The 21,069-nt window shown below is 41.6% G+C and overlaps 2 protein-coding genes across 2 annotated transcripts; one reads left to right on the forward strand and one right to left on the reverse strand.

Moving 5' to 3' along the window:
- The first annotated feature begins 1,617 nt into the window (after nucleotides 1-1,617).
- Nucleotides 1,618-6,110, forward strand: sult1st6 (sulfotransferase family 1, cytosolic sulfotransferase 6). The gene is made up of 7 exons (XM_076092911.1): nucleotides 1,618-1,804; nucleotides 2,584-2,712; nucleotides 3,301-3,398; nucleotides 3,610-3,736; nucleotides 5,056-5,150; nucleotides 5,229-5,409; nucleotides 5,998-6,110. Exons 1-7 carry the CDS (start codon nucleotides 1,618-1,620, stop codon nucleotides 6,108-6,110), a joined length of 930 nt encoding a protein of 309 aa, XP_075949026.1.
- Nucleotides 6,111-6,356: 246 nt separating this feature from the next.
- On the reverse strand, nucleotides 6,357-17,589 carry atp2a1l (ATPase sarcoplasmic/endoplasmic reticulum Ca2+ transporting 1, like). The gene is made up of 23 exons (XM_076093685.1): nucleotides 17,362-17,589; nucleotides 16,339-16,356; nucleotides 15,859-15,941; nucleotides 14,722-14,826; nucleotides 13,814-13,952; nucleotides 12,693-12,773; nucleotides 12,513-12,598; nucleotides 12,098-12,395; nucleotides 11,825-11,991; nucleotides 11,622-11,710; nucleotides 11,421-11,523; nucleotides 11,192-11,323; nucleotides 10,909-11,025; nucleotides 10,608-10,826; nucleotides 10,397-10,508; nucleotides 10,086-10,309; nucleotides 9,686-9,906; nucleotides 9,364-9,566; nucleotides 9,188-9,273; nucleotides 8,979-9,112; nucleotides 8,757-8,874; nucleotides 8,525-8,642; nucleotides 6,357-7,019 (listed from the first exon to the last, which is right to left on the reverse strand). The coding sequence occupies exons 1-23, from the start codon at nucleotides 17,477-17,479 to the stop codon at nucleotides 7,000-7,002; spliced, it is 2,991 nt and encodes a 996-aa protein (XP_075949800.1). The 5' UTR covers nucleotides 17,480-17,589; the 3' UTR covers nucleotides 6,357-6,999.
- Between the last annotated feature and the right edge of the window lie 3,480 nt (nucleotides 17,590-21,069).

Here is a 21,069-nt window from a genome sequence, read left to right on the forward strand (position 1 = left end):
TCAGTAAAGATAATGTCTATCTCTCAGGTCTGTAACTATTGCCTGGAAAGAAAAGGTCATCGTGACACTGTAACAGATTCACAGAGAGCATGGTCTTACAGCAGCTGGCCCAGTGCCAAGCCTGCTTTTATTTAAAAATGTTATTTAAAAATAATACAAAATTAAGAATGATGGCGTTTTTCCCCAGTATGTTTTCCATGTCACTTTTCATGACAGTGATGTCAGTGCCCTCCCACCTCTCAGCCAATCACAAGCAACTTGCCTCTCTCAACGTATATCCTCATAGTGGTATGAAATCTTAGGAAAGAGTAACTCCTCATTAGGCAACAAAACTACTTGGTTAAGTTTAAGAAAATATGGCAAATTACTTATTAATGCTTTGGCAACAAAGCAACGTACTTTAGGTTTGGAAAAAGATAACAATGCGACGTCATTTCATTGTTAACTTTCTTCATCTTTTATAAAAAACTGCGGAATTCCAGTTTAGATTTTTTAACTGTCATTTAGAACAGAATTCAAGCTTCAGGTGGCTTTAAACTTCGGATTTATTCTTATGAGGTTCTGCACTTAAAAATACAGGATTCAAAATTCCTGCTGCTTTAAGCAACTGTCGCGCTGAGCTTATTTTCAGGGAAAATATTGTTTCTACCTTCAGCAGGATATTGAGTGTTGAACTCCTGGAATGTGTGTTCTAAACTCTAGCTCAACTCTTTCATGTCACTTAGGTAAAGTTAGAAAGATATTGACAGATTCGGACTTCCCGGTTCAATAAATCGTTAACGAAACGTTGCTAAAATTATTGAACCGGGAAGTCCGAATCTGTCAATATCTTTCAAACTTTACCTCACCTTTCATGTCCAGCTGCTTGTAACACGTTTCTGCTTCGCAATCTTATCATGAAATGGGAAGGGCAGACCTTTGTCAAGCTATCTTTTACTGCGATTGGATTTTTCTTTTACTGTGCTGTTTGGGTCCAAAGGTGTTTTTCAGTTGGAGGCTTTCCACATGTCTCTCACAAAAAGTTTAGTTTTCATCTGTGCTCTTTGTGTGATCATAGTTTGCCTCTCTGTGGCGTGTAGGGCTCTTGTAAGACCCTCCCTCGTCCCTTCCTCAAATTACAGAGCAAGCAGTTTACATATTGTGAGCAAAAGTGGAAGTCATACGTAACTGGGAATGTTATATAAGGGCACTTATAGGTCTGCCTGTGCTCGCCTGTGATCGCAGACAGACAGGAACCTGGTACAAGCACTCAGACTAGCCAGGTTACAAAGATAGAAAGAGGGGGGAAAGAAACACATTTTAGAGTGACTGAAGCACTTAGGCTTCAGCTGGGGGTTCAGGACGGATTCCTTTTTTAGATGTTGGAGAGGATTGAGGCTGGAAACCAGAAGACATCAAGAGGACCGAACCAATAAATCAAATACAAAGCAGGAGGAGATAGTTGGAATTTATTGGTGTTTAAAGGCAATTCAACGGTGAATGTTTGACAACGGACCAAAAGCCAGCTGTCAGAGAAGCTGCTGAAGACGGGACGTCAGGAGGAACCACCGTACACATTTAAAAAAGAACTTTGGCTTCTGGTTCCCGGTCTGCTCGGCTAACACGACAGCGTCAGTCATGTCGGAGGAAAAAGAGTTGTCCTACAGCGAAGCCATTCAGAGGGCAGGCACCAACATCTGTCGCTTCCCTCTCATCCCAGTCAGAGGAATTCCTCTCATGTGCTACATCGCCAACAACTGGGACTCCATCTGGGCTTTCCGTCCTGACCCCTCAGACCTCCTCATCGCCACCTACCCCAAAGCAGGTACTTTAGTTCAAGTCTAAGTGAGTGATCAGCTTTGGACAGGACAGTTTTTTGTCTCATGTAGTGTATTGTTATTGACATACCAGTGGTGAAATGTAACAAGTTTGAGTGTTACTTGAGTATTTACATTTTCTGCTACTTTATACTTCTACTGTCATGATCATATATGAGAGGAAACTATTAGACTTTTGACTTCACTACGTTTATTTTACAGCTTTAGTTACTTTTTACATCTAGAGTTTGCATGCTAAACATATACCTAATCTCATAAAATAGGATGCGTTGTTATGGATGAAACTTTTATTTTCAATGAGTTTAACACACAATTGAGTACTTTCATAGTGTGGTATTGCTACTTTTTTAATTAAAGGATCTCAGTATACTTCTTCCACCACTGAAATAAAGCTATTTATAAGAGAGTACATAACACGATGAGCCACTCATGTCGTGAAGCTGACAATACTTTTTCAAACAATGAAAAAGTACATAAACTAAATGACTTCAAGCAAAACAGTAGCCACTCTAGTGAGGGCTAACATTTTAAATTGATATGGATATCTTCCAGAAAAGCAATAATATTAAAATCCTGATTTTTGTTCGTCTTTCAAGGTGGTCATTTCTGTAAAATTGTCACATACATACATACTGTACTTACTTGAGTCAATTTGATGGTTATTTTGGTGTGGGTGTAAGATGGGATTCCTCCTTAAACCTGTGTGGTTCAATACATGGAAAGTATCCTATTCATTCAACCCAGCGTTGTGTTTTGGGGACATAAGGGACCACATGGACCCAGGAGATAGTTGACCTGCTTCTAAACAACGGAGATGCTGAGGCCTGCAAACGAGCCCCAACACCCGTCCGCAGTCCTTTCCTAGAGCTCTTCTCCCCACCACCCATCCCCTCAGGTGTGTATTTAGGTTGCTATGTTTGTACTTGTGTGATTGTGTCGACCAGTTTTAATTAAGACCTTCAAGTTTGTGTTCATTTTTGCTAAAACTTAAAACATTATTTCCAAATACATCCTCCAACTGGGTCTGACAGTCAGAACTCAGATCCAACTCCCGGAGTTGTTGGGCAGTGCAGGCTTGCTAATAAAATGATGTCTGGGAGCAACTTCTGGCCCCCTACTGTCTTGATCTCATAATCTCAACTGTGTGTCCTTCCGGCATGTCTGAATGCAAATGCTCCCTTCCTGTCTTTTGTTTTCATTCCAAACACTGCATTTGCTTACTGTATAAGGTGCTTCTATTTCATTTGCTCTGGGTCAACACACCCGGAACACTTTGGGGAAATATGATCTAACTGTCATCAAGAAAGCAAATATACATTTCCCAAGATGTTGATGTATTCCCTTAATCAAACATTACTGAAAATGTGAACAATCACAAAGTAAAACAATGAGATAAAATAGAGTGTAACAAAGGTGTGTTTAAACTTTCATACGTACATATCCTTGTCCCTGACATATCCTTTTCCCTGAACTAACGTGTCAGGTCTTGATCAACTGAAAAAAACGGATCCGCCAAGGATTATCAAGACACATCTTCCTCTTCAGTTGGTGCCTACAGGATTTTGGGAAAACAAGTGCAAGGTAAGACTCAAACTGAGTCAACTGAGAGCAAAATCCTGCAGTTAATTGTTTGTAAATGTGCGTTGAAAGGTTTAACGTTTCATGATGCAGTGCACATAAATGCGGTGAGAGTTTAACAATACAATGTCATACATAAAACTGCCTCATCAGGTTACTCATTGTCTGCATTGTTGTTGTAAATCCCTAATTATATGCCTCATTGTGTGTAAAGGTTATCTACGTGGCACGCAACGCCAAAGACAACCTGGTGAGCTACTTTCACTTTGATTGTATGAATCTGACCCAACCTGAGCCCGGTCCCTGGGAGGGCTACATTCCCAAATTCATGCGAGGAGAGTGTAAGTAGATTAAATCACATTCCTGAGTGTCGTCTTTCCTTTATTCAAACTGCTTATTTCTGTCTGCACAAAGCTTCCAGCTGAACCAAGAAATAACCACCACACTGGTACATTTACCCACTCCTGCCAGAAGTGCTTATGTATTTTATACAAATTTAGGAATATCAAAGCGGCTGGTGGCAATCCGACACCTCAGAATAACTTTCCTGACCTCGTTGTTTTTCCTCCGTGAGAAACTTGTAATGACTCAGTGGCCATGACAGGATTAGCAGCACCCTGCGAGGCAGCAGAGGGAATGTGATTCCAATAAGAAGAAAATGTTCCTTCAGATCTGCAAAATAATTTAAACTGGTCTATTGTTATACTTCCTTTTTGCTTTGGTGTCCAATTGCAATAGACTAGCTGCTACTTTACAGATGCATTTTCAATTTTTGGGGGGGGATCCATTTTGCTTTTGGTAAAGTTGACATCACCTCTGTTGTAAATTGGCAGGTTTTGAATATGTCAAACTGTTAATATCTAATCCACTTTTTATTGAGGCAATTTTAATTGTACCAATGCCTAATCTTTTGTTAATGCTTTACAGATCATTTGCAAGACACAAATCATAACATCAGTTGGGTTTCTTGATTGTGAAAAATCCCTTCATCTGGTGTTTAACCTGCATGACACGTGTTTTGCTTTTTCAGCTCTTTCATTTATCAGGAAGATTGCTGCTGAAGACTGTTAGACCACTTACCTTCTGGAAAAAGACTTCTGGCACTAATTCTATTTATTAGCAACTTACTCACATTTGCAACTGCAGACCTTGTGGTAAATTTGTAAAAAAAAAAACATTTGTTAATAACTTATCTGAGTGTCTTTATTCAATATCTGTATGTTAACAATGGACAGTATGACTATTTGTATGTGAAAGGCGCCGTTCAAAGTCATGAACCTACAGAGAATAATTACAGAATCAGATAAAAGCAAAAATCATTGACACGTCTGCAATGCTGTTTATAAGGATTATTGCAAAGATACAGTACATCTGGCCAGCAGTTGTATATATTAACAGGTTATTAATAAATGGACTTTGGTCCAGATTCCCTGCAGCCCTGTCCCAGAAGGTAATTAACGGTTCATAGGTGATTAAAGAGCTTACTAAAATGATTTTTCACAACTTTGCAACCCAAAAGTCAATGACCTATATGATCTATAAAGATAAGTAAATTCATTAACATTATTAAACATTTGTTGCAACCTAAGTTGACACAAACTTTTCACTGAACTGGGAGTAATGTTACATGAAAGATACTCAAGGAATTTGGTTTCTGCAGTGCCATGGGGCTCCTGGTATGACCATGTGAAAGGTTACTGGATGGAGAGAGAGACGAAGAACATCCTTTACCTCTTCTATGAGGACATGAAAGAGGTACAGAGAACACATGGACTCCGTATTACCAAATCATGTTGTACAACATACTCTTACCCTCTTATTTACCCCCCCCAGAATCCTCGGCGTGAGGTGGAGCGCATCATGAGGTACCTGGACATGTCTGTCTCTGATGAGGTCATCAGCCGGATTGTGGAGCTCACGTCCTTCAAGAACATGAAGGAGAACCCGATGGCCAACTACTCCTGCGTCCCAGCACCAGTTTTTGATCAGTCCATCTCTTCCTTCATGAGAAAAGGTGCCCCTAGTGTTGTCCATAAGCAAAATATTGATTCAAAAATAATAACAAAATGAGCAGGGAATGTATCAATTCCAAACAAATCAACAGTAGAAGCTTCCCATAGACAGGACGCATTACTGTTATTGCATTGTGTCATATCTCGTCTTCGGCCTGTACTTCACAGTGTACAGTGTAGTGGCGCCACCTAGAGGTTCCTGGATTTCTTGCCGTTGCTTCTGTTCAGTTGATTAATTGGTTGGTCTTTGTGCAGAAAATGAATCAGAAAATACGATTGTTTCTCTTCATCCCGTAGTCTAGTAATTTGACTTTCTTTAAGTTTTGGACTATTTGAAGGCGTCATCTTTGGACATTTTCCACTGTTTTCTGATATTTCATTCAACAATCAACAATTAATCAAATAATTGAGATAATAGTTGGCAGATTAATCTATAAGGATTCAAATCTTTGCAGCCCTGCTGTTTAACAATTGCTGCTTTTAGGGAAAATAAATTAAGAACTTGCTCCTCAGTTATTTTCTAACTACAGCATATATAGTGATTGATTTATATATCTAACACTGTTGTGCTGCATTTTCTCTCTTTACAGGGGAAGTAGGTGACTGGAGAAACCATTTCACACCCGAGCAATCGAAGATGTTTGATGAAGATTATGAAAAGCAAATGAAGGATGTCAACATACCATTTAGGGACCTTATCTAACGGATTTGGGCTTCTTTCCAAACTGATGGAGCTCTTCAAACCAAAAACAGATGAACTGACGCTGTGCAGCAGTCCGAAAATTTGGCACAAGCTGAATACCAAAGCAAAAAATTAATCATATATTTGTTTGAGCCTGTTTATGTTAAACAATGTAATCACTGCGCCTCCTGATGTGTAGCTACAAAGGAAAACCATCTAATGTATGCTTAAAGGATCAATGAAGATGTGTGCCACAATACAAGTACATGAGTTTGTAATCATCATTTTATTGCAGCTTATCACGTAAACAATATATAAGACCACAAGTGTTGTGACTAATTGGACATGCCCATTTTACGTCATGAGACCTCCAACAGAGTATGCTGACTGCATGGAGCCTATAGAGTGTTGGCACCTGGAGGCATGTAGTTTTTCTGCCCATATGAAGTCATTTTGCAACCCTACACCACACTGTACAAAGCCCAGCCAAAGAAGGGAGGCTGCACGAGACACGAGCAACAAAGACTAGAATAAAATAAATGAGCTGGAAAGTCAATCATATGAAAATGGACAGAGGACACAAAAACACAACAGCTGAGAATATCCAAGTTTAACAAAAAAATCACTTTCACATACTTTATTTCTGAGAATAAAATCTTAAATATTTGAATACTTTATCGGCATGGATACTTCCTTTCATTTGGGTCAAATCTCCTTGCTTGTATAGAGGCTATGTTTATGTAGATTTTGTTGACAGGTTTTATTGTTTTTTTAAAGTAGGTTTTCCTGTATTTTCTCCTCTTTCTTCTATTGGTTGGCTCACTATGGCTCCCCTCTTTGGTTTTGATCTTCCTCTCTCTCTTCTCCGCCTCTTTCTCTCCAACCCTTAAGATCCTCTTCTTCTACATCTCTAGCGTTTAGTTTCTGTACCTGGTAAAAAGAAAATAGATGAATCAGATAGGGAAATGGATTTGATTTCAACAATGGAAACACTTGACAAATCAAATTGAACAACACAAACTATGTTTGCAGACAAGTCAAAGTCCTAGAAAGTTGCCCACAATTGAACTACTCTTACTCAGAAAGCATGATGTCATCTGTAACATAACCTCTCACTTGAGTATAATTGATCTTTGACATCAAATCTAATGAAAGCAACCAGCTGACTAAGATGGTGGTGCCTAAGTCATTATGCACGAAGAACATGACATTCTCATTTAAAAATACTTTCTAAAAATTTGGTAACACTTTATTACATCACGCCACCGCCATTTATAATTCAGTATGTTAACATGATAAACTGTTTGTAACACATTAAAACGTAGTTATAATGACATTGTATATGTTTATTAACATAGAATATATTCAACAAGAATAACTTCTCCTATTAAGAAATATCTTATAAAATTACAAGTGTGTAATATTTTATAGTTTTTATCTGCTTCTCCACCAGCATCCTGGGAAGAGTTGAATCTGTTATTTGACATCAATAATACTTTAAAAGCCCTTACCTCGGTTTACAGCTACATTATAGGGTGTTATAAACTATGAATTCTATGTTTATACTCTGCTTATACATTTTTATAAAATAAAGTGTTGCCAAAGGCTTTTTGTGGGACACCGACCATATCACGCCTTTTTACAGAAGTGGTACCAGAACAGGCATATGTTTCTGTCTTACATACAGACAGAAACAACCCAACAAACAAGCTGTAATGCTGACACTGACAGCAGCAACTCAGAGGTGATTAACTCACCTTCTAACTAAACACAGAGGACGACATCAGATACAGAAAGCATTACTCAGGAATTTCCCCATTGTGTCACCTGTGACAGTTGTTGGATTCATGTTTTCAATAACTTATGTCATTAAGTAATTAAGAGCCGGAGTTCCACATCTACAGGAGTGTGGTAATATACAAAGCAGACATCGCCGAGGACTGGTTTGCATAAGAGCAGGAACATACACGACAAAACCAAAAATACGCCGACATGCACATAAACTACAGATACACAGAGATAACCAGCAGCAGTTCAAGCTGTGGAATACCTTGATTTAGTTACAGGCTAAAGGTGGTGGGTTGATTTAATTTAGTCTGGAAATCAACATGGGTTAAGTGAGTTAATGGTGGAGTGATGGAATTAGGCAGATCAAAACACACATTATCAAACTTATGATCGATGAAGAGTTGATGTGATAAAATTAGATGACAGCATAGGATGAAGATGAATTTCACAAACACAATTACAAAGTCAAAATCTCAATGGATGATTAGCATCATTATTTAATTATTTAAAAAAGATGACAGTATTAATAAATTCAAATCATATTCAAACTTCTCAAAAAAGATCAGAAGCATTAATTTAAGAAATAAGGTATTTCTTTATTATTTTAATATGTTAGAGGGGACGTACAAAAAGATGAGGCTACTTACAGTCAATGTAGTTGCGGGCCACAAACTTCAGCACCTCATCAATGAGGATGACGGGGAAGGAAAGCTTCAAGACTATCAACCACTGGTCCATGTTCAAATGGGTCAGCTTGAAGACCATCTGGGGGGCAAAAGAGGAGAATCAGAACTACTGAGCAACTACGACAAATACTACACGTCACAATGCCTCCATATAATCGAATCAATCTGTAGAGAGCACTTTTGGCTGACTTACGGGCAGAGGGTCAACATAGATGATCATGAAGTGCAGGGACATGGAGAGGGTCATGGCAGACAGCAGCCAGAAGTTGCTCCATGGGGGCATGCGAATCAGAGACTGGTTCTCAGACAAGCTTGAAAAAGAAGAAAAAAAAGGTATTATGAAAATAAATGTTACCTGAAGAAACCACAGGAGTCATCATCAAATGTGTCATCATCATCACATGTGAAGCATTACCTGTTGAGAGCGTTGCACATCTCAATGGTGACCAGCACAGACAGAGCCATGGTCATGGGACAAGCAGCCTCAAAGATCTCACAATCGAGACCGGCGAAGTACTCGTTCTCATCGTGGCACTGCATGAAGTGGGACTGAACAGAGGAGAGGTGAGGTTATTAAGTGTATGCGTGTGTGTGTGTGTTAAAGACAATATGAAAGAGACCTACAAGCTGGTAGTAGGTGACACCGGGGCCCTCTGGATCATACATGAACCAATGAGCAGCACCACCAACAGTGGCAGCACCGACGTATCCTGTTCGGGAAACAAGACAGCGTTAGTGTAGGCAAGAGTTTGTCCTGCATTTAAACAATATACAAACATAATGTCCAAAGTCCTACTTACCACCAATAGCCATGTATCTGAAGAACAGCCAGCCAGAGATCAGGGGCTCCTTGGGGGAACGTGGGGGCTTGCCCATGATGTCCAGATCAGGGGGATTGAAGCCCAGAGCAGTGGCGGGCAGACCGTCAGTAACCAGGTTGACCCACAGCAGCTGGACGGGGATCAGAGCTTCAGGCAGACCCAAAGCAGCAGTCAGGAAGATACTGAAAGAGTGAGAAAGGAAACAATAGAACAGGCCGAAGTTTGCCAGAGGCAGAGAGAATGATGGCTGAAATGTGGCGTTTAGCTGTGGATCAGAGTGCATTTTACATAAACCACTCACCAGACGACCTCACCGACATTGGAGGAGATGAGGTAGCGAATGAACTGCTTCATGTTGTTGTAGATAGCTCTGCCCTCCTCAACAGCAGACACAATGGAAGAGAAGTTGTCGTCAGCCAGGACCATCTCAGAGGCAGACTTGGCAACGGCAGTGCCAGAGCCCATGGCGATGCCAATCTCGGCCTTCTTCAGGGCAGGGGCATCGTTCACACCATCACCAGTCTGGAATAGGGAGGAGTGGAAGCATATGTTAAACTACTCTCAAACTGCACACATGTACAGAGCAATTATCATAGACATACAGTAAAAACTGGGCACAAAACCACGAACAGAACAGCTGAAAAACACATGGACTGCAGCTGTGTGAGGCTAGGTTGTATTTCATGCTGCTGAACTCTCACCATAGCAGTAATGTCATCATAACTCTGGAGGTACTCCACAATCTTGGATTTGTGGGATGGCTCAACACGGGCAAAGCAGCAAGCCCTGCGCACAGCCTCGCCCTGTTCGTAGAGGGGAAGATCGTCAAACTCGCGTCCAGTGTAGGCCTTGTTCTCCACATCCTCATCCTCTTTGAAGATGCCAATGCGACGGCAGATAGCGATAGCGGTTCCCTTGTTGTCACCTGAAATATAGAGGAGGAGAAGTTTGATGGGGAGTCCGTAAAGAGTCAGTTTCTGAGGTATTTTTAAAACCTAGACATAATACTAACCAGTGATCATAATGACACGGATTCCAGCAGCTCTGCACAGCTCAATGGCGCCACTGACCTCCTTGCGAGGGGGATCCAGCATACCCACACAGCCAACGAAGGTCAGGTCAGTCTGAGGAGAGAGGGTTGAATGGAGTCATTCAAAATAACTTCTTACATGTAGTCACAGTTACATCCACACATCTCAATATCAAGGTGTTTGAGCTCTCACCTCATAATTGATAAATTTGGTTGCGTCCTCGAATTTCATGTGCTCCAACTTCATTGGGGTGTCACTGGTGGCCAGGGCCAGGCAACGCAGGGTGTCACGACCGCAACCCCACTCCTTAATAACAGCCAGGATCTGGTCCTTGATGGTGCTGGTCAGGGGCACACGGGTGGTGCCAACACGCACATATGTGCACCTGTCAATCACACCCTCAGGGGCGCCCTGTGGAGGAAACAAAGTCATCATTTAGTGTTATGTTAAATGCTGAACAAAGGATGTGAGACAGAAAAAAGAAGAAACTTGCCTTCACAAACATCTTGGCACCACCATCACCCTTAGTGGGAGTGCAGTACACGGACATTGACTTCCTGTCACGGGAGAACTCCAGAGTGACTTCCTTCTTCATGAGCTGCTTGACCACCTGTTGAATGAAAGAGTTTTTTATTAGATAGGCAGTTATCTCGCAACCGGTTGGCCTTAATTAAAAACTTAAATTCTTTGGAGCAATTTTAGTGGTTCGCAATTAGCTGTATAAATAAAAATGTGAATTATCCTCAAAATGTAGCAAATGGCAAGAGGAGACTTACTGAGCAGCAAGCGTTGGCTCTCTCAATCTTGGTCAGGTTCTTCACGCTGCTGTTGAACACGTTCATCTTCTCAACCAGGCAGGACAGGGCGGTCTCAGTAGCCTCACCGACCTTCTCATAGATCTTCTTGGTCTGGAGAAAAAGGAAGGAGATGGAGATCATTGGTTAAACTGTGGAAGGTGATGAGGTTTCAGCGTAGCAAATACACTGCATGACTTCATGACTTTACCTCGTTGTAGTCCAGAGAGGAGTCGTTGCACAGGGCGCAGATGGTAGCCAGCTCAACAAGGCCGTCGTATCCACTGCAGTTGACCTTGGCACCTGCCTGGGAGCTGAAAGACAAAGAGAGAATTAGAAATAAATAAGGGGCGGTTCGTGGGCACTTTATTGTATGCCTGATACTGGATTTGAATAATCAAAACCAACTTACACTTCGCCCTCGGGGGTGTACTTGGAGCCAGAGATATCAAAAGCATCAAGGCCAACATGGTCGCCATCAGCGCTCTTGACGATGAACATCTGTGGCGAAGGAAACAAAGAAAGTTTTAACTGTGTCCGATGTAGGCTGTTTTTTTGAAGACAAACTCTCGACAACACGATTTCCTTCTTGAGTGTGACAAGTGTTTCACCCACCTTGGTCACACACATCTGGTTGGTGGTGAGGGTGCCAGTCTTGTCGGAGCAGATGACAGAGGTGCAGCCCAGGGTCTCCACAGAGGGCAGGCTTCTGACAATGGCGTTCTTCTTGGCCATACGGCGGGTACCAAGGGCCAGGCAGGTGGTGATGACAGCGGGCAGACCTGAGAGACATTGGCGAAAACTGTGAGTGCGATAAACAAGCGGCGGAGGAACACACGCACTAACTCTGACTGTCACTTTCTGGTTACAATGCCATGCTTCCCTCACCCTCAGGGATGGCAGCCACAGCCAGAGCGACAGCAATCTTGAAGTAGTAGACAGCACCGCGGATCCATGAGCCTCCGTGGACGGGGTCATTGAAGTGGCCAATGTTGATGGCCCAGACAGCAACACAGATCAGGGAGATAACCTTGGACAGCTGCTCGCCGAACTCGTCCATCTTGGCCTGCAGAGGAGTCTTCTCCTGCTCGGTGGCAGCCATCTGGTCACGGATCTTACCAATCTCAGTGGAGACTCCGGTGCACACAGCAACACCGATGGCCTTGCCAGCAGCGATGTTAGTGCCCTACAGAGGAGACACAAAAAACAAACAGGTAATGCTAGTTAAATGGAACAAAGGAGTAACAAGAAAAGACTTGAAACACAGGGAAGATGAAATATTGATGTTGGTAAAGGCCCTTACAGAGAAAAGCATGTTCTTCTTGTCCTGGTTGACAGCTCTCATGTCGGGAACAGCGTCGGTGTGCTTGATCACACTGATAGACTCACCTAAGAGAGAAAACGGAACATTTGTTCAAAACTGCCAATGTAGTAAGGGCAGGAAAACATGTCGTGACAGATTTCAGGCTTCTTGAAAACTTACCAGTAAGGATGGACTGGTCAACACGCAGGGTTGTGGACTTGATGCAAACAAGCCTGATGTCAGCGGGGACTTTGTCACCAACTGTTGGGAATCACAGAGAAGTCATCATTAAAATTAATTCTTGTTAATTCTACTAAATTTTGATAGAATGCGTTAATATTTGTGTTACTTACATTAAACATAAAATAAATGTACCTATGGTGAATTTATATATTATGTTTGAACTTTTAAAAGGGAGCCGTTGTGTGAATAGAGGACACATTGCTATCAAATAAACGATCAAATATGTTTACATTTTATAAATAAAATGTTCACACTCTTTTATAAATGTTTATTCATGTAACTTTAACTGTTTTATTGCAAAAGCTCAAAGGTTTGATTATTTCAAAGCTCTGTCAGACTGCAGTGCTGTGATGTAACTCCTATCTGGCATTTGGATCCACTATCAGCGATCTCAAGTAACCTCGACTGGGCGATATATGAAAATAGAAACGATCGCCCAACCCTAATCCTTAACTGAAAAATAGTTCAACAATTATGCAACATTATGGTAGAAGTTATTCTAAATTAAGAGCCAAATGCTAAGAGTAACTTTCTATACGTAATCCATGGGTTGCATAATGAGGCAGCATCTAAACTGACATATGCTTGGCACAATGAGAATGAACCACACATGGCGAGGGGGTGGGGACAGCCAGCTAGAGGGGCAACAGGTGTACACTGACAAATGAGCGGACGTGGGCAATGGCAGCGAGGGGAGAAGACGCGCGGCAGATGCTAGTGAGTATTTATACTCATGATTTTGCTTTCCTTCAGTCAGCATGTTTTCACAGCAGTGCTACTTACATTGCCTTACAAAGACACAAGGCTTTGCTATCAGCCTTTTCCAGACACATATATACAGAATGTCTTTCTGTCTTCCTTTCCCTTTAGAGAAATGTATGCAGCTCACTGGATTTTTGTTGTTTCTTTTCACAGCTACATTGCATTTAGACAGTGAAGACTGTTGAACATAACAGGCGGTGACTAACAGGGTCCTATTACCCCGATTTTACCCCTAGATCAGGCTAACAAATTGGGTTCCGCCTATAAAAATGATGAACAATCCAGAAATATCTTACCAGACACCTCCACAATGTCTCCAGGGACAATTTCCCTGGCCTTGATGATCTGCACACTCTTTCTGTCAGAACGGTAAACCTTGCCCATCTCAGGCTCGTATTCCTTGAGAGCCTCGATGGCATCTTCAGCGTTACGCTCCTGTCGCACACACAGACAAAAACACACAAACAGTCATTAAAAAGTCCGGGGGGGGGGGGGGGGGGGGGGGTCGTCAACTAAAATAAAAACTGAAATACACATTTAGACATTTTGAGCCACGCTTTAACAACTATCAATAAACTGATGTCAACACGCCTGTTATCCTTGAATGTAATCCATACTCATGTTGGCATGAGTCCTCAATGTCCTCGAGCGGGTTTTACGCACAGCAACTACACACCGATACACAACCTACTGATGACACACGAGTAGGTCAAATCTATGATCTGATGTTTGCCTTTCCATTTTAAGTTGCCATGCATTATAGGTATCCTTGTCTTTTTCTTCTCCAGTGGTGCATGGATCTATGCTTACATACATTATATAACTGAGGGAGTCTGCAACAAGAAAGCACACGCTAGCTTCAGAGATAGAATCTTCTAATGTTCTGTTTTAACAGAAAAACAGGAACGAAGCAGCTGATTTTGACACTTGGCGGGGATGTGTTCACAACAATGTTCGCGTAGCCACTGATGCTGATAGCTTGTAGAAGATCTGGTGATCATATCATATTAATCTTCTCGATTCAAAGTGAATAATATTGTATATCTGAGGTTTGCTCTATGTTGTAATAGAACACACCAACTATTCCAGTTGAGCAACCACGTCTGGTTAGAAAACATGGCCGTAATTGGAGCCCGTGGTCTTTCTGTCATAATTGCAAAATGGATACGTCTTGTTGCTCAACACGCTGGGCCTCGTCACTGACCTGCCAGACTCCAACAATGGCGTTAGCAATGAGGATAAGAAGGATGACGAAGGGTTCCACAAAGGCAGTGACGGTCTCTTCACCTTCCTCAAACCAGGCCAGCACCTGAGGTTAGAGTGGTAAAGAGAAAATCAGTGTTAGTGTGAGCACAGCAGTGTGGAGACAGCAATGACAGTGGGCCATACTGCTCTTGAGAAACAACATGCAAATAAGTCCGCACATCTGTCTTTCATGTACCTTGAATGGACAATTAACATGGTTGAAGCATTGGGATTGTGCCTAAATGAAAATATTCCTCACAGCTTTATAACCTTGTATATAATGCTTAAAGTCTGCATAATAACAGAATACATATTCAGGGATTGCGGAGACTTTCCACGAGCATTTATAGTTTTGTTTGCATTGAGCATGCAACAATGTGATTATGTTATTTTGGTTATATATTTGTATGTCGTAATATGACGTAATTGTTTTTAATTTGATCTCGGTGTCCCATAACTCCTTGCTCCTTCTGACTTCAACCCTCTCTCTGCGGAGGCCCTTCGTTCCTTCCTTCAGGCCTGACCTTTCCCGAAGGATTCAGTTTCTCTCCTCAGCTCGGGGCTTTCTTAAAATAAACCCATACCCCTCAGCCCCCCTATACTTTCCTGACCCCCATCTCTCACTGGCTTCTCAATATTCGCCTTCTAAGGCGATCATGACAGCTGCCCGAAGGGGTGAAAGCTGGGTATAGGGATTAATACACCTCCTACAAGCCCTTGCAATCTGTCTCCCTCCTCTCAAGTTGTCATCCTCAAAAATACATGGAGGGGCGGAGGGGGATAAGAAGTTATGTGGACAAAGTGCCCAGACAGAAATGATCAACTGCAGCATGCTTGTTTTCTAAAAGAGTTTGTGTTATGGGTTCTTGATGGCTGTCAAGAATGTAAGAGGGCCAAGAGACTATTTTTTTTGGAATGTTCTTTTGTAGATAAAAGTCAAGTGAAGCATCTGATCCCATCTGGTGTCAGTGTCTTGTGGAGTTTGTTGCTACTATATCTACTACAAATCCTACTGCTGTTCCTTGAGTTTAAAATGAACTAGAGTTTAGCATTACTGACTGGTTTAAAAAAAAAAGAATCACACTTGTTTACTTACAAAAGAGATACAGGCAGCCAGCAACAGGATCCTGACGAGCAAGTCCTCGAACTGCTCAGAGATCAGCTCCCAGATGCTCTTACCTGGATGAGACAAAGAAAAGAAAAAGAATATAAATCAATGGATAATTATCACATAATATGAATGTATTATTATTTACTTAAATATGCAAAGTGTATTTCAGTGCAAAGGGAAGTGTTTACAGTATATAAAGTATGGATTTAGAAGGAAGGTACACTTTATCAATCCCTCTTAGGGGAAATTCAGTTTTCAAAATTTTGTTGCCAAAGACTATGGTCAAAATGATTTTTACATTGAGTACAATGGGGCATCGCATAATCAGACTGCTTCTGGCATGTATTATTATTACAACCCTTTTGAGAGTATTCGTGATGGTCTTCCCATCTGGGTCGAAACAGGTGTCTGGAAGTTCTTGTTCAGATTTACATATTTCGTAAATGTGGCTGGATAAACACTTACCCTCCTCAGCGGGCAGCTCTGGAGTTGGACACAAAGATCAAGGAGGAGGAAGGTTGTGGAGACAGAAAGATAAGAAAAAGGATGGTTTGTTAAAATTATTCATATTCAGGAAAGAAACATGGCATTCATCCATGAACATTTTCAACAAAACTTTGGGAGAAAAGTTAGACTTATTGGTACAAGATGATAAATATTACCTCAAGATCTTTGGCTTCTCAAATTCTAACTTCCACCTTTTCAAAAATCCCTGCGTGCTTTACACTTAATGTCTTCAAGCTGACATTTAAAAGCCTTTCTATTGTATTTGATGTTGATATTGATATCGGGTTGTAATTCTGACCTAGCCCTATTGAAAACCTCACTGCAGTGGCTGTTCACTTTATAAATCCCTTAATTTGTAAACAAAATCAAACATTACGTTTAATGACAGCTCAGTAAAATGTTACAAGGCAGCAGAAACATCACAGTGAAAACAAGAATGATTTTGAATATAATACTAGTCTTTGCTGTCTAATTTGCCAATACACTGGTTATTGATTAGCAATCATATTACAGATCATTTTAGACATAAGCCATCTAAGGACCTCCCCTTTTCTACCCGGCCTAAAATTATCCATCCCTCCTGTTAACGGACGCCCCATATATCACCCAGGAAGCTTCTTGAGCCATCACCTGTCTCTCTCGCTCTCCAGCCATCTTCTTTGGCTATCTTTAAATAGCTCTTCAAAGCCCTCAAAGTCTCTCCTTCTCAATGTCTCTGCATTTCTACCAGCTGTTGCAACTCCCCTCTAAAAAAGTATCACATGCAGAATCTCAACCCAGCCCGACTCAAAAAGTATCTCCTAACTCCACTCATGTGGACTCAGGAAAGCACCTTCACAAACTATCCCAGCAGATGTACTTTGTGGAATATTTTCAATGCAAACACTCAGATTATTTAACTTTGAAGTGAGAAGTTTCTCTATGTGGCCTAGTTGCCAAACAGTGACTTTGTGACCCCATCCCTGACCCCCGAACTCTCACCATTGTGGCCATACTTCTCCAGGTTCTTCTTGAAGTGGTCGGGAGTGAGACCGGTGACCTCATTCACCCCAAAGTAAGTCAGGCACTCATGCGCGCCCTTCGCGTGTGAGTTCTCCATCCTTTCTGGATAGACCGTGCCGCTCTTTTACTTCTTAGTTAATCTCTGCAGATTTTTCCCTTGATCCACCACCCTCACCTAAAAGTATGGCACCCTCCAATTCAGGAGTACTGGACTGACAGAAAGAGCGAATTACTGCATACATGTTCAGGGTTTTATACCACCAAAGGGCTCGGGATTGGTGGACACCCCGCCTGCACACTCCCCCAAATTCCAGCATGTGAGGGTTGGGGTGCGGGTGGGGCTCGAGGTGGAGCAATAGGGAGGTGAGATGGTGGACTTGGACAGGAACAAGGCTTCAATTGGGAAAGGAGGCAATGCAGGAGAGTGGCGGTGACGGGGGAAGGGGGGCGTCACACCGTGGATGAAAATGATATCTGTTTTTGGAACATGCATGGTCAGTGGAATAAGACGACGGGAGAAGGTGAGAGAGTGAGACAGGAGCTCATCCAGAGTGGGGGGAGGGAGGTGTGGGGGGGGGGGGGGGGGGGGGGCATATTGAGTGATGGCTCAACTGGTTTCTGCTGAGGAAGGTGGCTGAGCCAGAGGGTGAGAGAGCAGTGAACTAGTGAGAGACTGAAGGAGTGGGGTGGTAGACGAATAATCTAGTACAAGAATTAGCAGGGATTTTTACATGGAGAATGTGAGTTAGACATGTCGCCACATTGACACATGAAGCTCAAAGCTCAAACCAGAAACAAGAACTTTATGCAACAGAACTGCATCCCATAATGTCATCAACACCGTAGATTTAACTCAAGTTGTGCGGCGCCACTCACAATAACAGAGACTACAGATCTGATAGTGCACCTAGCTAAGTCAGACGTGGGAATGATAAAGGACAAGTGAGTGTGTAGTAGAGGAATGATCTCTGGGGGGACAGGAATGCAAAGAGGACAGCCAGCGTGTCCCACTGGTGCTCTGCAGAGGTAAAGCCCCGGCTGCAGATACAGGAGGATCAAGTTTTATTTCTCTTTCTTTACGAGGAAAGGAAGGCCGCGGGGAGATATAGAGCGGCTTAGGTAGATGCACGACACATGATCTGTCACCAAATGACAATTCAGTGAGGCACATTGGCCTCTTGTGGTGGATTCACAGCACTGAATGTGTTATCGGCCAATAACAATACTCATGATTTAACAGAGAAAATTACATGTTACTTGACATGATAAATTCTTTTTTAGTTTCTTTATCCGGAAATCCGTTTGGTAGTTATTGATCGCTCATTATTTGCTCTATTTTGTTTGCCTTTATGACAACAATACGTTAGTAACACTTCATGTGCTGAGAATTCAGTATAAAACATACTGTTGAGCACAAACTCTGTTGATTTACTATCTGTTTGAACAGCAGTAAAGGGGCTGCTGGCGTGGTGCAGATTCAAGATACTGTTGCTAATCAATAAACTGACAGGTGTTCCTGTAAGAACAGCACTGGCCACTGCTCACCACCTTTGACAGCTACAGGGCAGATTTGTTTTTGCTGCAATCTACTTAATCTTGTGTTACGATGTTGTGCAATGTCACAGTGCCAGCCAGAACCAAAGATCAATTTCTGTTCAGCGTGAGAAAGGTCTTCCTCTCAATGCACGCATCTGCGGTTATTGCACAACAATTTGCATTCTCCAAAGTTTATTTTTGGGTCAAACCGCTCCAGAAGAAAAACGTTAACAGCTGTCAGTGTCAGCCGTGTGCATCATCAATGGTTGGTGTTATACTGTTTATTGGCGATGGATTTGGATGTGTCATATTTAATTTGAATGCCACTGTGAGGGCAGTTCCCTTTCAAATGAAAAGTGTCACAAAGTGAGGCCCTCGCGCATACACTGGATGGTCAGCAAATTCAAACTAATCAGATCAAACTAATTGTGCTTGAGGAGAAACAAAAAACTATTTGTGCATGGCACTATAGTGTCCTGGTCTATACAAGGGTAATACATAGAACAGCATGTAATGACAAATAACAATAAAACATGTCGGTGAAGAGTTGTTGGTGAATGATGTCATTTTGTTTTGCTCATAATTAAAAAGAAATGTGTGTCACAATAATTTATATCACAGCAGAGTTCACCACCAGACTTAGACATTCTTCTATAGCTGACAAATGTTCCCAATTCCACCCTTCTATGATCCTGCTTTGTATTTATTTAATTATTTATTTTTAATTCACAACAACTTACACCTTAGTTCAGGCGATGATTTTCTCAACGACTCACATCCTGGTGTGAACGACCATAGTGTGAGTTTTAAGACTCCTCGCGAGCCAACAAAACTGATAAAGAATGAAAAGTGTATTATCCCTCTAATTATACAACAATTTAAAGGGTTTTTCTATCCCTACACATATGGAAAACATCTTTGTAAAGGAATGTTACTTTTACTGATGTGTTTAATACAATATTAACATATGTATGGTTAGTGATTTATAGTAAGGGGAAAATTAGAATAAAAGATGACAAATAAACATTGGCAGCTCTGAAACAGACTCACTGACTTGCTCAAGGACACTCCAGCAGGTCGGATGTTTCCAGTAATGGAGGATTTTAATCAGGTTGACGGGGCGGCCTCTCTAATCACAAAGACCCTCGGGAACCGTGGACTGTGGGTGAGTCTGCCAATAACTTGTGTGGGAATAAGGGAAAAAACATGAAACGCCTAGAAACATATCAATGTATATACAGTACAGTTATTCATTTGTACATATGGTAAATTGGTTTACACATTTCATGGATCTAAACCTCAGATATTTTAAATACTTTTAGAGTAACTTATTGCTGATATACTACATCACCCTGAGGACATATGCATTTCATATTATTAGCCTATTCGTAACACAATCATGAGCTTCTGCTGCTCCTCCACCAAGAATTTCTAAAATAGGAAGTTGTTTTTGTGGCAGCTTTCACGTTTCCAATCAGCTCTTGGTTACCAGCTAACCTGACCCTCTGGGCTGCTGATGAGGGGCAATTCCTTCCCCAAAATATACAGTAATGTATCCATGATGTAGAAGAGCAGAAAGCGATTTACTTTAATGCATAGTTGCACAAGTGATGGCAGAATTAAACTCAGTGAAGCAATAAACTTCCTATCTCTGTTGAAAAGCTGCGCACAAAGCCGTATGCATGCTAATGTATTTAGATTTTCATTATGATTCAAGTAATTGGAAATTATCAGTGCACATGTATATAATGATTTCCTTTGATTTCACTGAAATTGAAAACGACATGAGAACGATTCGTGTGATGAGGATATGTGGGCAAACTCATGTAAACCTACAAGCCACACGATAGTTAGTTAAATATCTACACGCCATCCAAATGTCGAGGGAAGCTGAACTGAAAGTACATTCAACTTCAATTGGTGAATCTTAATTTGGCATTAGCTTTATGTTGTGTTTCCAGACATGCTGCTCAAACATTTTATCCTCATTCTATTCTGCCGGTGTTCCCTTCTCTGTTTCACCCAGCCGCTCTCCAGGCCTCAGCTGTTGTACAGCCGTTCTGACCTCTGAGATTTTGGGGCTGCGATAGGGGTCAGCCTGTCAGTGTCTCCCTCAGGGCAGAGCAGTGACATTTAACTCAATATCCCAGA

This window comes from Anarhichas minor, unplaced genomic scaffold (genome assembly GCF_050575085.1).
Source record: "Anarhichas minor isolate MPS153535 unplaced genomic scaffold, ASM5057508v1 ptg000017l, whole genome shotgun sequence".
Lineage (NCBI taxonomy): Eukaryota > Metazoa > Chordata > Actinopteri > Perciformes > Anarhichadidae > Anarhichas > Anarhichas minor.

Coding starts and splice junctions, on each gene's coding strand:
- sult1st6 (XM_076092911.1), top strand. CDS start 1,618: ATGTCGGAGGAAAAAGAGTTGTCCTACAGCGAAGCCATTCAGAGGGCA. Junction 5,151..5,228: donor TCTATGAGGACATGAAAGAG/GTACAGAGAACA, acceptor TACCCCCCCCAG/AATCCTCGGCGTGAGGTGGA. Junction 5,410..5,997: donor CTCTTCCTTCATGAGAAAAG/GTGCCCCTAGTG, acceptor CTCTCTTTACAG/GGGAAGTAGGTGACTGGAGA.
- atp2a1l (XM_076093685.1), bottom strand. CDS start 17,479: ATGGAGAACTCACACGCGAAGGGCGCGCATGAGTGCCTGACTTACTTT. Junction 13,953..14,721: donor CCATTGTTGGAGTCTGGCAG/GTCAGTGACGAG, acceptor TGTGTGCGACAG/GAGCGTAACGCTGAAGATGC. Junction 9,567..9,685: donor AATGTCGGTGAGGTCGTCTG/GTGAGTGGTTTA, acceptor TCACTCTTTCAG/TATCTTCCTGACTGCTGCTT.